Source organism: Rhinoderma darwinii, chromosome 2, assembly GCF_050947455.1.
Source record: "Rhinoderma darwinii isolate aRhiDar2 chromosome 2, aRhiDar2.hap1, whole genome shotgun sequence".
In the NCBI taxonomy this organism is placed as follows: Eukaryota; Metazoa; Chordata; class Amphibia; order Anura; family Rhinodermatidae; genus Rhinoderma; species Rhinoderma darwinii.
Genome location: NC_134688.1, coordinates 232913921 through 232928568, shown reverse-complemented (window position 1 = coordinate 232928568; position 14648 = coordinate 232913921). Strand labels below are relative to the sequence as shown.

The following is a 14648-nucleotide window of genomic DNA, read 5'->3' as shown; positions in this document are numbered from 1 at the left end:
AATTGGCATATCAGTGGAAAATTGCAATTTTCACTTTGCACCATCTGCTGGGCACTAATTTCTAATGTAGAATCACCTGTGGGGTCAAAATGCTCACTACACCCCTTAAAATGCCCTAAGGGGTGTAGTTTACAATATGGGGTTCACTACTTGGGGGTTTGTTTTACTATTTGACTTCAGAGCCCTGCAATTGTGGGCCAATGCTGTGAAAATCACCAAAATAGACCTCAAATGCGTATGGTCCTCTTCACTATTGAGCCTCGGCTTGTCCAGGCAAATGATAAATGCCTTGAGTGGTGCAGTGTGCCGTGTGTTCAAACAGCAGTTTATGACCACATATGGGGTATTGCCATAATCGGGAGAAATTGCTTTACAAATGTTGGGGTGCTTTCTCTCCAGTATCCCTTGTGAAAATGAAGATATTCTACAATTTAGTGGAACAAAATGTAGATTTTCATTTTCACGGCCTAATTCCAATACATTCTGCAAAAGACCTGTGGGGTCTAAATGCTCACTATACCCCTATATAGATTGCTTGAGGGGTGTAGTTTCCCAAATGGGGTCACTTTTGGGGGGGTTTCCACGGTTTTGGCCTCTCATGGGCTTTGCAAATGAAACATGGCATCTGAAAAACAATCAAGCAAAATTTGATCTCCAAGAGCCAAATGGCGCTCCTTCCCTTCTGAGCCCTGCCGTGGGTCCAAACAGCAGTTTATTACCACACATGGGGTATTGCCGTACTCAGAAGAGTTTGCTTTACAAATTTTGGGGTTCTTTTTCTCCTTTATCTATTGTGAAAATTGAAAAATCTGAGTTAAAACAACATTTTATTAGAAAAACTGTAGATTTTCATTTGCACAGCCTAATTACACTAAATTCAGCAAAATACCTGTGGGGTCAATATGCTCACTATACCCCTTAATAAATTCCTTGAGGGGTGTAATTTTCCAAATGGTGTCTTTTTGAGGTGTTTTCTTTGTTTTGGCCCCACAAGACCTCTTCAAACCTGACATGGTGCCTAAAATATATTCTAAAACAAAAGCAGACCCCAAAATCCTCTAGGTGCTCTGTTGCTACTGAGGCCAGTGTTTCCGCCCAGTAGCATGCTAGGGCCACATGTGGGATATTTCTAGAAACTGCAGAATCTGGGCAATAAATATTGAGTAGCGTTTCTCTGGTAAAACCTTCTGTGTTACAGAAAAAAATGGATTAAAACTGATTTTCTTCAAAAAAAATGACATTTGTAAATTTCACCTTTAATTCTTGTTAAACGCCTAAAGGGTTAAGAAACTTTATAAATGCTGTTTTGAGTACTTTGAGGGGTTCAGTTTTTAAAATGGGGTGATTTATAGGGGGTGTATAGTAAATAAGGCCCTCAAAACCAGTTCAGAACGGAACCGGTCCCAAAAATAAGGCTTTTTAAATTTTCTTTGAAATGTGAGAAATTGCTGCTAAAGTTCTAAGCCTTGTAACATCCTAGAAAAATAAAAGGACGTTCAAAAAACAATGCAAACAAAGTAGATATATGGGAAATGTGAAATAGTAGCTATTGTGTATGGTATTACGATCTGTCTTACAAGCAGATACATTTAAATTTAAAAAAATGCTAATTTTTGCAATTTCTCGCAAAATTTTGATATTTTTCATAAATAAACACTGAATAAAGTCGACCAAATTTTACCACTAACTTAAAGTCCAATGTGTCATGAGAAAACAATCTCAGAATCGCTTGAAAAAATAAAAGCATTCCAGAGTTATTACCACTTCAATTGATACATGTGAGATTTGAAAAAAATTGTCTGGTCCATAAGGCCAAAACAGGCTTAGACACTAAGGGGTTAATCTACACAGATAAGTTGGAAAAACAGTTTCAAGCACCAACAAACAAAGACGCTGGTTAGATCTTCAGGTCACAATGCTAGTCAAGTTAAAAAAAATCCATGAGAGAGAACAGTTAGTGTGCAAAGGCTAAGAACATATTAATTAGTTGGAGAGATTGAAGAAAACATTAGTAAAATGCTGGCTTGCAAGGCTGTGTTTACACAGAGTTTTTTTGCAGGAGGAAATTTCTGCCTCAAAATTTTGACCTTCCTGCACGGCGATTTGCCATGATTTTCGCTGCGTTTTTTTGCTCGCGCCCATTGAGTGATAGGGGCAAAAAACTCGAGAAATACGCTTTCTCTGCCTCCCATTGATGTCAATGGTAAGTCAGAGGCGTAACCGCGCGAAGATAGGGCATGTCCCTTCTTTCTCCCGCGAGGCGGTTTTACCGCTCGTGGGAGAAAACCGCCTCCCATTGAAATCAATGGGAAGCATTTTCGGCCGGTTTTTGACAAGTATTGCGGAGCGGCTTCCACGCCCAAAAACTCGTAAAAATACTCCGTGTGAACAGGGCCTAAGGGTTAGTGCACTGCAATAAGGCACATATAAATGTAATACCCATTTTGTGACGAGCAGCATTTCTTCTTTTCAGATATTTTGACATCTTCTCCTCTGACAGAAATACATAAATATTAAATACTCAATTTAAAACGGTTAATTTTTAAAATGTATCTGTAAATATGTCAAATACTGTATGTTTTAGAAAATGTTGTAATACATGAATCAGTGCTATACTCCGCTAGTACGATGGTATGTCTACATTTTTTAATTGTTATGCTCACTGTGTAAGATTTTGTGCCATCCGTTTGGTTTTAAGTGTTTCTACAACTAGCCATTCTGTTATAATCTTACTCGGTGTCTATTTTAACTTTCTTCTAGATACTGTATTTGGCAGCTGTGTGTCCAGTAAGGTTTTACTGGTCAGGATTAACACTATTATATTTCATGCTGCACCCAAATGTCATTATTGCCAATGTCAATAACAGAATGGAGGAAAGTGATTAATAAAATAGTCAAGAAGAATTGCTTCTTGCATCATTATGAAGGTGATTTCAGAAACCCTCACCTGGACCGTGCCTGCCGATGTCACTATTATAGCCTTCAATAAATTCTCCAGAACAGCTTTCAGTGGCACTTCCAGCACCTCCTCGATCATTACCAAGACTGGTCACACTACCCGATAACCCACTGGAGAACATTCCACCAAAATGTTTTTTGTGATTTCCAACTGAAGTTAGAGTGTGCTCAGTACTTGAAACTAACAGGAAAAAACAAAATGTTTTACATAAACACACACACACACACACACACACACACACACACACACACACACGATAGATTAATCCACATATTCTCTTGCAAGTACTGCGGTTTGTACTGTCTTAAAACAAAAAATATAGAAAATTCTAACCTTTTTTGGACTTTAACTATGTAATTATACATTAGAAATTTACACTCTCTGGCCTAAAACCACGACTATTAACCCTTTGTCTTGTTGCACTATGGGCTTGAAATAAATTTAAAAAAATCCCCTTATCCACATGGCTAAAACTTCCCTCTTCATGCATCAGGCACAGTCATGTACAATTTACTAGTAAATCTTGTGGAGTTCTAAAAAATGTAAGATCCCATTAAAACATTGAAGTGGCCCAGTTCACACAGAGTTTTTTTGCGCTGATTTTGACGTGGTAACTGCGCCTTAATCAGCGCCAGAAAACGTCCAAAACCGCCTCCCATTGATTTCAATGGGAGGCAAGGGAGTTTTTTCTCCGGGGTGGCTTTTAGCCACTTGCGGTAAAAAAAAAGTGGCATGCTCTTTCTTGCCGTGGTTCCACCTCTGACCTCCCATTGAAATCAATGGAAGGCAGGGAAAGCGTTTTTCACCCACGGCTATCGATGGCCGCGGGCGAAAAACACCGCGAAAACCATGGCAAGGATTTGCAGGCAGGTCAAAATCTGCCTCAAAATTTCTGAAGGAATTTTGAGGCAGATTTTTCTGCCTGCAAAAAAAACTCTGTGTGAACAGGGCCATTGAAGAATGCCTTCAGCAGGGAGAGGTATTTCTAATCAGTAACTTACCAGAGTCAATCCTGTTTTTTCGGGACTTCTCATCTTTGGAACCAAATGAAACTTTCTCATCCAAACTTGAAGAACTTAATTCAGAATCACTTTCACTGTCACTGGAAGCCACTGAAAAACAAGACAGCACTTCATTGTTCCAGTTACACTATTCAGCCTGTAGTAGTAGTAGTAGTAGTAGTACTGACACTGGGCTCATCGGGCTGTAGCTGCCCCCTGTATACTGGGTCTGACTGAATCTGCACTGTCTGCAGAGCTTGTTCTCTCTGTTTTACGAGCACCGCTGTGCCGTTCTTGAGAACCATGTACAGACCACCCCATTTACACCCCTGTCCCTGTGTTTAATCCTGAACAGTGAAAGTGTCACTAAAGGAACGGAGGTTCACCTCAGTTTTCAATGTTTTCACCTACCAAAACATTTTACTACACATTTATGCAAAAGAGGAACCAACAAAGGCAAACCAGACAGTCTCTTTGTGATAACCATATTAGTTACTACTTTTAAATGATATTTTCAGCAAGTGACTCACAGACCTTTTGTTAAAGGATTTTTTCCATTATTCTTGTAATCAGCCATAATTTTTTTTGTGGTGGGAAAACACCTTTAAAAAATAAAATGGACCTTATGAATAAAAACGGTGTGTGTTGCCAATAACAACCAACCAGGTAGCTTCCATTTTTTCAGAGCATGTTTGTAGTAGTGATAATATTGGGTGTTTTAGCAAACAATGACACTTTGTCCTAGAATCATTTTAATCATGAGACCCTACATGCTGAGAAAATTACATTTTGTCAACAGCTGCTGAGAAGCGAATCCAAAAGGGACAATCAACAAGGTGGTGGAACAATTTCTTAAAAATGTCAGCGACGATGGAACAGAAAAATGCTAATATCTCTGTACATAAAAATCCCAATGAACAAACTTCATCTATTGCTTTAATTCTCAATTTAATACATGTTTTCATGAAAATAATTTTAAGTACTTCTATAAGCTCTTTGTTTGTGCGCATGGCATAAGTATTTTTCACTATTAAGTGTATTGAGTCACTCTGTAGATAATTATATTCTCTTCACATATACTACAGCTTATAGACAATAGCAACCTTTGCTTAGACCGTGTTATGTACTCACCTGTCCGCGTTTCTGCGCCGGCTGGCCGTGCGGGGCGCTCCTGCCCTTGCATGGATGGTAGGTGGCATGTGTATCGGGGTCACGGCCGCCTAGTGAATACGGTCCTGAGGTGTGTGTTGGGCAATCTGCAGGACAGGAGGCTTGGCCTGTGGGCAAATCGGTGAACTCCACACTCTATTTTAATCCAGGCTGTCCTTTGACTCTATATTTATCCTTGTTTGTGCGATTACTAATGATACTTCATATCGTGCATATTGACCCGGCTTCCCTGTATACGCTATTGATTAGTCCTCTCCTGCCTGAACTGTGCATGTCCTTGGACTGCCAGACCCTCCATTTGCCTGCTCTTTGGTCACTTGTAGTACTCCTTGGTTTGACCCAGTCCTGTCCCTGAGTTTGGATTTAATTTGGTTTTGACATATTCTCTGCTGACTACTCGGTTTAAACGTCTAGCTTGTTTTCATTTACTCAGTTCTCCTGTTCGCTCCACCAGTCATCATCTACTCTGCAGGGGATTTGCTGGAGCGAAGACCAGATCCCTGTACAGGGGATAAATGGTGAAACCCTGCTGTCCTTTATATTCTGCTAACCAGAGTGGCCGGTACCAAGCCTGACAGTTATAAAGCATTTCATGGACAGAAGTCTGCCATACTGAACCATTACAGACTGTAACGTCTATGGCCAAGGGCCGTCGATCAGACTTATCCTCTGACGGCCCCGGACATCTGTGTTCTTGGCGACATCTCCCTCCAGGGAGACGGCAGCACTCACTTCCGGGTTCTGGGACTGTTTCCTGCAGGGAGCATGTGCACAGCCTTAAAGGGCCAGTACGCATCCAGCGGTCATCACTCAATAATTAGCCCAGAGTGCTGCTGGACTATAAAAAGGGCTCTGCCCACTTGATCCTTGTCTGAGCGTTGTTGTCTACCTAAAGTTTGTCTTGCAAATGGTCTCCCAGTGTTTTCCAGTTCCCAGTGTTACCCGTTTCTGCTGCCTGTACCCTGTATCCCGTGCTATCGTATCTACAGAGAGAGTCAAGTCGTGTCTTCCGCTGCATCTAGTAAGCCATCTACAGTGAGAGTTAAGTTGTGTCTCCGCTACTGTCTACATTGCCTCAGGTGCCCGTTCTGGACTATAGCCATTGTTTTGTACCTAGTTGGCCAGCTGCTAACCCGCTACGCGGTATGACCCAGTGGGTCCACACCCAGCGCCGTGACACAGACTGCTTTACTGTGCTTGCAGGTGCTAGCCTGCTTATGCAGCAGAATATGTGCCATAAGTGTACACAAAAGAAACATATAGGTCATTGAAACAGCCATTCTCCCCTGATGACGCCATTTTATGTGGCGAAACATATAGGCTGATTTAGCCTTTTTTTTGTTATTTTAATATACAATCCATGTATGACTAGCCTCACAAAAGTCAAATGAGTAGTTTAGTGGTAGTAGAGGGATGAGATTAGTGCGTAGAGATCAGTATGTAGAGCAATTTCTAAATAGGAGGAATGCAGCCATTTTTTCTCAGTTTGAGCTGACAGTAAGAAGCAAATTCGGATTAATGCCTCAAATGCATCTGATAAAAATTTGTCATCTTTTTTTTTCTACATGTAAAAGAAATTCATGTTAGGAAGAACGCCTTCAATGAATGTAGGAGATATAGACATCTTTAATTTTCTGAGTTGCAAATTAGACTCATTAAGAGGAAAGCCTCCAATGAATGTCAGAGTTATTGATGTCTCTAATATAAAAATGCAGGAGATATCAACATCTTTAATACAGGAGTTTGCAAATAAATGAATTAAAACATATATTTATATTGAATCGTTAGTGATGCTATCCTATTACATTATAAAAGGGTGAATTTCTGTCTGTTGGAATATTAGTCTTATCATCTATAAGGGAATATATTGAATATCCATTTTCCCTCTACAGATTTGCCCATTAACATTAAATGGAGAATATCATATTTATAATTGGTAAAGGCAGTCAATGGATTTAATTATTAATTCACAATTTTTTTCAACAGTAGGGTTAATAAAAAGTGTATATCAATAAAGGAAAAGTTTGTTTTATAGTGTTAATACAGATAACCAGTTAGTGCGAGTACATCCTTTGGATTGTGTTAGCACAATCTTCGTGTCTGAATATATATTTAATGTAGCACTCTCCCTGTGTGTTGTTCAAAACTTAGCTTATTAAATGGTCTATGTATCCAAGATACATAAAAGCTGCATTTGAAAAAGTTAAAATAATAATAAAAAAAAAACATATTACAAAATTGCACAAAATACTCTATTAAATTGTTTTAGTTAAAAAAAAATAAAAAAAACAAACCTTCAAAAAGGTGTACATATCCTTTGTAAAGAAAGGTATAAATGTTATACTGCTGTTTTTGGTCATCGCGTATTATATCATGCCAACTTAAATGTCTATGTCAATGCTACAACTTAAATGTCTATGGCATAAATGCTACTTTGGAAACCCGATGTGAAAAGATGTAAACTTATTGATGGTTCTCTGATTAAAACGTTTTGATCCTTCTTATGAAACAAGAAATTGCGATGGTTTATAAAAGGAAATTTCCACAGCAATAATAAATAATACAGAAAGCCTCCAGTAGAGAAAGACCATGTCAAACTAATTCTATTAGGAATTCAATCTAGGAGACCATCACAAAACCAAAATCTTCATGAAATATTAACTTTGTACTTGCAGTATGTTTAGATTTTATTAACTTGTGTGACATAATTCAGCAAACAAACTACTGAATAAATATACAGGGATTACAGGTGTGAATACCAAATTAAAAATTACGTTTATGTTTTCGAAGTAGGCAAAATAACACTAAAGCTCAAGTAAACATGTACAGGATTCATGTTTACTATCTATTTAAACTCACACTAACCCCTTCCCGCTGCAGCCACTTTTGACCTTCCTGACAGTCTTATTTTTCAAATCGGACATATCTAAATTTATGTGGTAATAACTTCGGAATGCTTTTACCTATCCAAGCGATTCTGAGATTTTTTTCTCATGACACATTGGACTTTAAGTTACTGGTATAATCTGGTTGATACATTCGGTATGGAATTGTAAAAAACACCAAAACAGCGAAAAATTGCAAAAAATTAGCATTTAAAAAAAAATAAAAAAATGTAACCCCTTTCCCTTCTAATATACGCATGTCGTGCAGTGTATTAGAATTGCGATCTGGGCCTCCTGCCCTCAAGTGCCCCACTAGGACAAAGTAAAAAAGTAAAATAAAGTTGTGTAAAAATAAGAAAATAAGAAAATAAAACTTTTAAAAGACATAAAAGTAAAAATCTCCCTTTTTCCCTTATCAGTCCTTTATTATTAATAAAAATACACAAATAAACTATACATAATTGGTATCGCCGCATCCGTAACGGCCTGAACTACAAAAAAAATTCGTTATTAATCCCGCGTGTTGAACGCCATAAAAGAAAATAATAATAAACTGTACCAGAATCACAATTGTTTGGTCACTTCACCTCCCAAAAAATGGAACAAAAAGAGATCAAAAAGTCGCATGTACCTAAAAATTATACTCATTGGAACTACAGTTCGTTACGCAAAAAAAAAAGTCCTCACACGGAATTCTTGATGGAAAAGAGTTATGGCTCTTAGAATAAGGCAACACAAAAAGTAAATGATTTTTTCCAAAAAGTATTTTATTGTGCAAACGCCATAAGACATAAATAAAACTATAAACATATGGTATCGCCGTAATCGTATCGCCCCGCAGAATATAGTGAATGTCATTTATAGCGCACAGTGATCGATGTAAAAAAAATTGAATAAAAAAAAAATAGGGGAATTGCTGTTTTTTAGTCACCACGCCTCTTAAAAATAGAATAAAAACTGATCAAAAAGTCACATGCACCCCATGAAAACGACAATGAATTCCTCAAGGGGTCTAGTTTCCAAAATAGGGTAACTTTTGGGGGGTATCCACTGTTTTGGCACCACAAGACCTCTTCAAACCGGACATGGCACCTAATAAAAAGGAGGCCTAAAAATCCACTCGGTGCTCCTATGCTTCGGAAGCCGGTGTTTCAGTCCATTACCGCACTAGGGCCACATGTGGGATATTTCTCAAAACGGCAGAATCTGGGCAATAAGTATTGAGTTGAGTTTCTCTAGTAAAACCTTCTGTTTTACAGAAAAAAATTTAATAAAGGATTTTCTGACAAAAAAATTAAATGTGTAAATTTCAAAAAAATTTAATAAATAGGATTTTATGAAAAAACTAAATATGTAAATTTCACCTCTACTTTGCTCTAAATTCCTGTGAAACACCTAAAGGCTTAATAAGCTTTTCAAATGCTGTTGTGAATACTTTGAGGGGTCTAGTTTCTAAAATGGGGTGTTTGATAGGGGTTTCTAATATATAGGCCCCTCAAAGCAACTTCAGAACTGAACTGGAACCTAAAAACCCCAAAATGAGACAATACTTCGCTTCTTATCTTATACTAATAATGAGCAGTGCCCACCCCGAGATTACCCCAGTTTTCCCAAGCATACACCCCCGAGAAGTGTATTTCTATTGATGAGTCCTTGGTACATTTTAAAGGGAGGCTTTAATTCCACCAGTACCTGCCGATTAAGAGGGCAAGGTATGGCGTGAAAATGTATAAGCTCTGTGAGAGTGCATCAGGGTATACCTACAAATTTAGAATATATGAAGGGATGGACACCAGTATTCAGCCCCAAGAATACCCCCCCCCCTTACTGGGAGTTAATGCAAAAATTGTGCGGAATTTGGTGCACCAACTGCTGGACTAGGGTTACCACCTCTACCTGGATAATTTTTATACCAGCGTCCCACTCTTCAAGTGCCTCACTTCCAGTACTGTGGCATGCGGCACTGCTAGAAGAAATCAGAGAGGCCTCCCTAAGACACTGCTTGGTCAAACACTCAGAAGGGGTGAGATCAGGGCACATTCTAGAAGCAACATAATGTGTGTCAAGTACAAGGACAAGAGAGATGTCCTTGAATTGACAACAATACATGGCCACACCAGTACCCATGTACCTGTACGAGGTACCAGTACAGAGACCCCGAAACCATACTGGACTACAATAGGTACATGGGAGGGGTGGACTTGTCAGATCAAGTCCTGAAGCCCTACAGCGCCATGAGGTGTGGTATAAGAAGCTGGCCGTGCACATCATACAGATGGCATTGTACAATGTGTACGTGTTACATTGATGTGCAGGCCAGACGGGAACTTTCCTGGAATTTCAAGAGGTGGTTATAAAGAACCTAATCTTTAGGGACCAAGAAGGGAGTGCACCCAGTACTTCTGGAAGCGAGGCCACACGCATCGTACCAGGGCAACACTTTCCAGGAGAAGTTCCCCAAACTGGCAAGAAGGGAAAAAGTCAAAAGAGAAGCAAAGTCTGCTCAAAGAGGGGGATAAGGGAGGACACAATAAATCAATGTGACACGTGTCCCAAAAAAACAGGGCTCTATATGAAAGAGTGTTTTAAAATTTATCATACATCCCTTAGATTTCTACCCTTATGCACTCCGCACAGCTTATCCCCCTCATCTTTCCGTTCTGAGCCCTGCTATGTGCCAAGGCAGCTGATCACAGCCACATGTAGGGTATTGCTGTACCCCGAAGAGCCCACTTTACAGTTTATAGTGTGTATCTCTCCGTAGGGTATTGCCGTACCCAGAAGAACCCACTTTACAGTTTATAGTGTGTATCTCTCCGGTGGGAAATTGCAAATCTCACACTGCACCATCTGCGCATTACCTTTCAGACAATACCTGTGGGGTCAAAATGCTCACTACACCTCTAGATCTACAGGGGGGGCTGTATGGCGCTATCTACAGGGGGTCTGTATGGCGTTATCTACAGGGGGGATGTATGGCGCTATCTACAGGGGGTCTGTATGGCGTTATCTACAGGGGGGACTGTATGGCGTTCTCTAACGCCATACATACCCCCCCTGTAGGGAACGCCATACAGCCCTCCTGTAGATATCTACAGGGGGGATGTATGGCGTTATCTACAGGGGGGCTGTAAGGCGTTCCCTACAGGGGGGGCTGTAAGGCATTATCTACAGGGGGGATGTATGTTGCTATCTACAGGGGGGCTGTATGGCGCTATCTACAGGGGGGGCTGTATGGCGTTATCTACAGGGGTGTCTGTATGGCGTTATCTACAGGGGTGTCTGTATGGCGTTATCTACAAAGGGGGCTGTATGGCGTTATCTACAGGGGGGATGTATGGCGCTAACGCCATACAGCCCCCTTTGTAGATAACGCCATACAGCCCCCCCTGTAGATAGCGCCATACATCCCCCCTGTAGATAATGCCATACAGCCCTACAGCCCCCCTGTAGATAGCACCATACATCCCCCTTGTAAATAACGCCATACAGCCCCCTTTGTAGTTATCTACAGGGGTGCAGTATGGCGTTATCTACATGGGGGCTGTATGGCGTTATCTACAGGGGGCTGTATGGCGTTATCTACAGGGTGGTGTTTCCAAATTTAGGTCACTTCTGGTGGGTTTTCAATGTTTTGGTCCCACAGGGGCTTTGCACGGGTCACACGGGACCGCAGGCGGACAGGGGTTATCTACTACGGCGGTAGTTATGCCACTGTCCCCCAGTCTCTTTGCTGTGGTTATCGCTATTAGAAAAGCAACTTTAAGGGACAAGTGTTTAGTTCAAAGGGGGGTCTGGTTAGGGCCCTGAGGACAACGCCGAGCTCCCATTGCGGGGATGATTGTCTAATGGTCGGCCTTAGCCTTGCTCTGACAGTTGGGTGTCAAAACACGTACTAAGGGCCGAGACCTGTACTCTGAGGGTGCCTGGTCTAAGACCTAGATCCAGCCCCTGCTGTAAAAAGACCAAAATCTGCTGGATGACTGGATGATTCTGGTCCGGAGGTTGGTCTCCACACCAGAAAGTAAATTTTTTCAAAATCTTTAGGTAAATTGCAGAAGTAACTGGTTTACGACTAGCTTTTAGGATTGTTATTACCTTCTGGGATAAAACCCTTTCTTTGAGCATCGCCCCTTCAGGATCCAGGCTGATAAGCGAAGATTCTGGAGATTCTAGTGTCCTAACGGCCCCTGTACTAGTAGATCCTGTTTTAAAGGAAGTTCTATAGGCTCTTCCAGTGCCAATTCCCACAGGATTGGAAACCAGGCCTTTTTTGGCCAGAATTGAACAATCAAAATGAGTTTTAGATCTTCCTTGTAAAGCTTTTGAAGGACCCTTGATATCAGTGAGAGTGGCCTTTTCCATAAATGATTGCGCAGCAGATAGTGCAAAGTAAAAATTGAAATTTTTTCCTAGATATGCCATTTCAGTGGCAAATATGTTGTGCAAGCTTGTGCCACTAGAGATACACAACCCAAAAATTGTTAAAGAGGTTCTCCCAGGTATGGTGATGCCATACATGTTGAAGTAAACTATTTTGTTTATTTTTTTACAATACTTTAGAAGAAAAATGGCAAAAATTTTTTTGCTAACTTTAAAAAAAAACAATTCTCACTACTAAATACAATTCTCCTACACATTTTATTAGTTCGCTTAGGGGATTTGAACCAGCGATCATTGGATCGCTGGTACAATATACTGCAATACTAATGTATTGCAGTATATTGTTATTTTTACAGGCTTCTATAACAGCACGATCGCTGTTCCTGTCCGTTAGTCCTGGGTGTCAGCGTATGGAGCGGGCTCAGCACGTAAGCACGCTCCATACATAAACCCCCGCACCATGACGTGAAATTAAGTCATAGTGCGCAAAGGGGTTAATGCACAGCGGATGGTTCAACGTGAATATTAAAATTTTCATTTATTCTACGGGTCGGCACGATTATGGCGATACAATATGTATATAGTTTCCTTATGTTTTGCTGCGTTTGCGCAATAAAAATTTTTATAAAATAATTCGTTTTCTGTGTCACCATATTCTGAGAGCCATAATTTTTTTATTTTTTAGTCAAAAAAGCTGTGTAAGGGCTTGTTTTTTTGCGTGACAGGTTGTAGTTTTTATCGGTACTATTTTCGTGTACATGCGACTTTTTGATCACTTTTTATTCTCTATTTTGTGGTGACCAAAAAATAGCGATTCTAGTGTAGTTTTTTAATTGATTTTTTTTCGTGCTGGAAAAATAACATTATAGTTTTATAGATGGGGTCGTTACTTTTTTTTTACTTGTTCTTTTTTTCCTATAATGAAAGTTTTATTATAGGAAAAAAAAAGAATTTTTTGTTTATATAACTTTTATTTTTACACTTTTTTTAAAAACATTTTTTTTACTTGTCCCACTAGGGGACATTTAAGACTTGCAGCTTTAATCGCTCCTAGAACTCATTACACTACCTGCGTAGTGTAATGTGTTCTAACTGTCATTGTGACGTGACAGTCACACTGACAGGAAGCCTAGGAGGACCGGCCGGAGACTGCTCCTCTGAGGCTTCCGAACATGGCAACCCGGAGGCCACTGTCTGGCCTCCGATTGCTACAAGCATCGGCAGCCCCCACAATCACTTCATGTGGGCTGCCGATGTGCTTCAAACCCCTTAAATGCGGTGATCGAAATCGGTCGCCGCATTTATGGGGTTAATTGCCGAAATCAGCGGCGATGGTCCGCTGACCAACAAGACTGGCGTGTCCGCTGTCGGGGACAGCTGACCTCCCGGTTCCCAGACAATGTCCGATAAGACAGTGTGAGCCGGGAATAGCTGTACGTCCTGGTGCGGGAAGCAAACCCTCTCCAGGACGTACAGTTGCGGCGCAGCGCGGGAAGAGGCTAATGATATACAAATGATAAAAAATTATAACAAAATATTCCAAACATCTTGATTTATTTTTTTATTGAATATGAGCACCACGTGCAGAAATACATGCACTTACACGCCTTGGCATGCTATCAACGAGGTTATGTTCTATCAAGCTGAATGCACTTGGGCACGCAAATCATCAAGATTGGCTGCTGTCAGCTCCCTTTGCAATTGTCGACCAATGACATCCCAAATGTGCTTGATGGGAGACAAGTCCGGAGAAGCTGCAAGCCATGGTAGCACGTATAGGCCACGCAGGCTAATCACAGTAGCATGAGCAACATGCGACCTGGTGTTGTCCTGTTGAAAAACGGCTTCTGGGACACACTGGAGAAATGGCCGTATCACTGATTCCACTACCAAATCAATGTAATGCCGAGCTGTTAGTGTACCTGAAGTGAAGACTAGAGGGTCCGGCTTCCATACATTATGCCACCCCACACCAAAATCCCGGAAGTAGGACCGGTGTGACATTCTCTTGTGAAGGCCTATTCATGGCGTTGCCCACGTGGTCTCCAGAGCAGTCCCCATCTTTTGTGTCTGAGACAAAAGCGGGACTCATCGCTGAAGAGGATAGACCTCCATTGCCATAAAGTTCTTGGTTCTTGCTGCGCACAATGATAGCCTTTGCGAGGTCTCCCAGTTCAAGTATACGGTCACTCTGAGTTTGCGACAAATGGCGACATCTGGCACGTCGACGAACAGAAGGCATTGCACAAT

The 14648-nt window shown here is 40.7% G+C and overlaps 1 protein-coding gene across 7 annotated transcripts in view; it reads right to left on the bottom strand.

Annotated features, from left to right (window-relative positions):
* The window catches only part of RPH3AL (rabphilin 3A like (without C2 domains)), a 340146-nt gene that overhangs the window by 11234 nt on the left and 314264 nt on the right, over positions 1–14648 (bottom strand). For 5 of the 7 annotated variants that reach the window (XM_075852932.1, XM_075852933.1, XM_075852931.1 and 2 more), the window contains 3 exons: positions 3961–4071; positions 2948–3139; positions 2440–2493 (listed from right to left, as the gene is read on the bottom strand). In XM_075852932.1, the coding sequence (XP_075709047.1) occupies positions 2440–2493; positions 2948–3139; positions 3961–4071 (357 nt within the window). The remainder of the gene's footprint in view (positions 1–2439; positions 2494–2947; positions 3140–3960; positions 4072–14648) is intronic. The other 2 variants (XM_075852935.1, XM_075852937.1) reach the window with 1 other exon arrangement.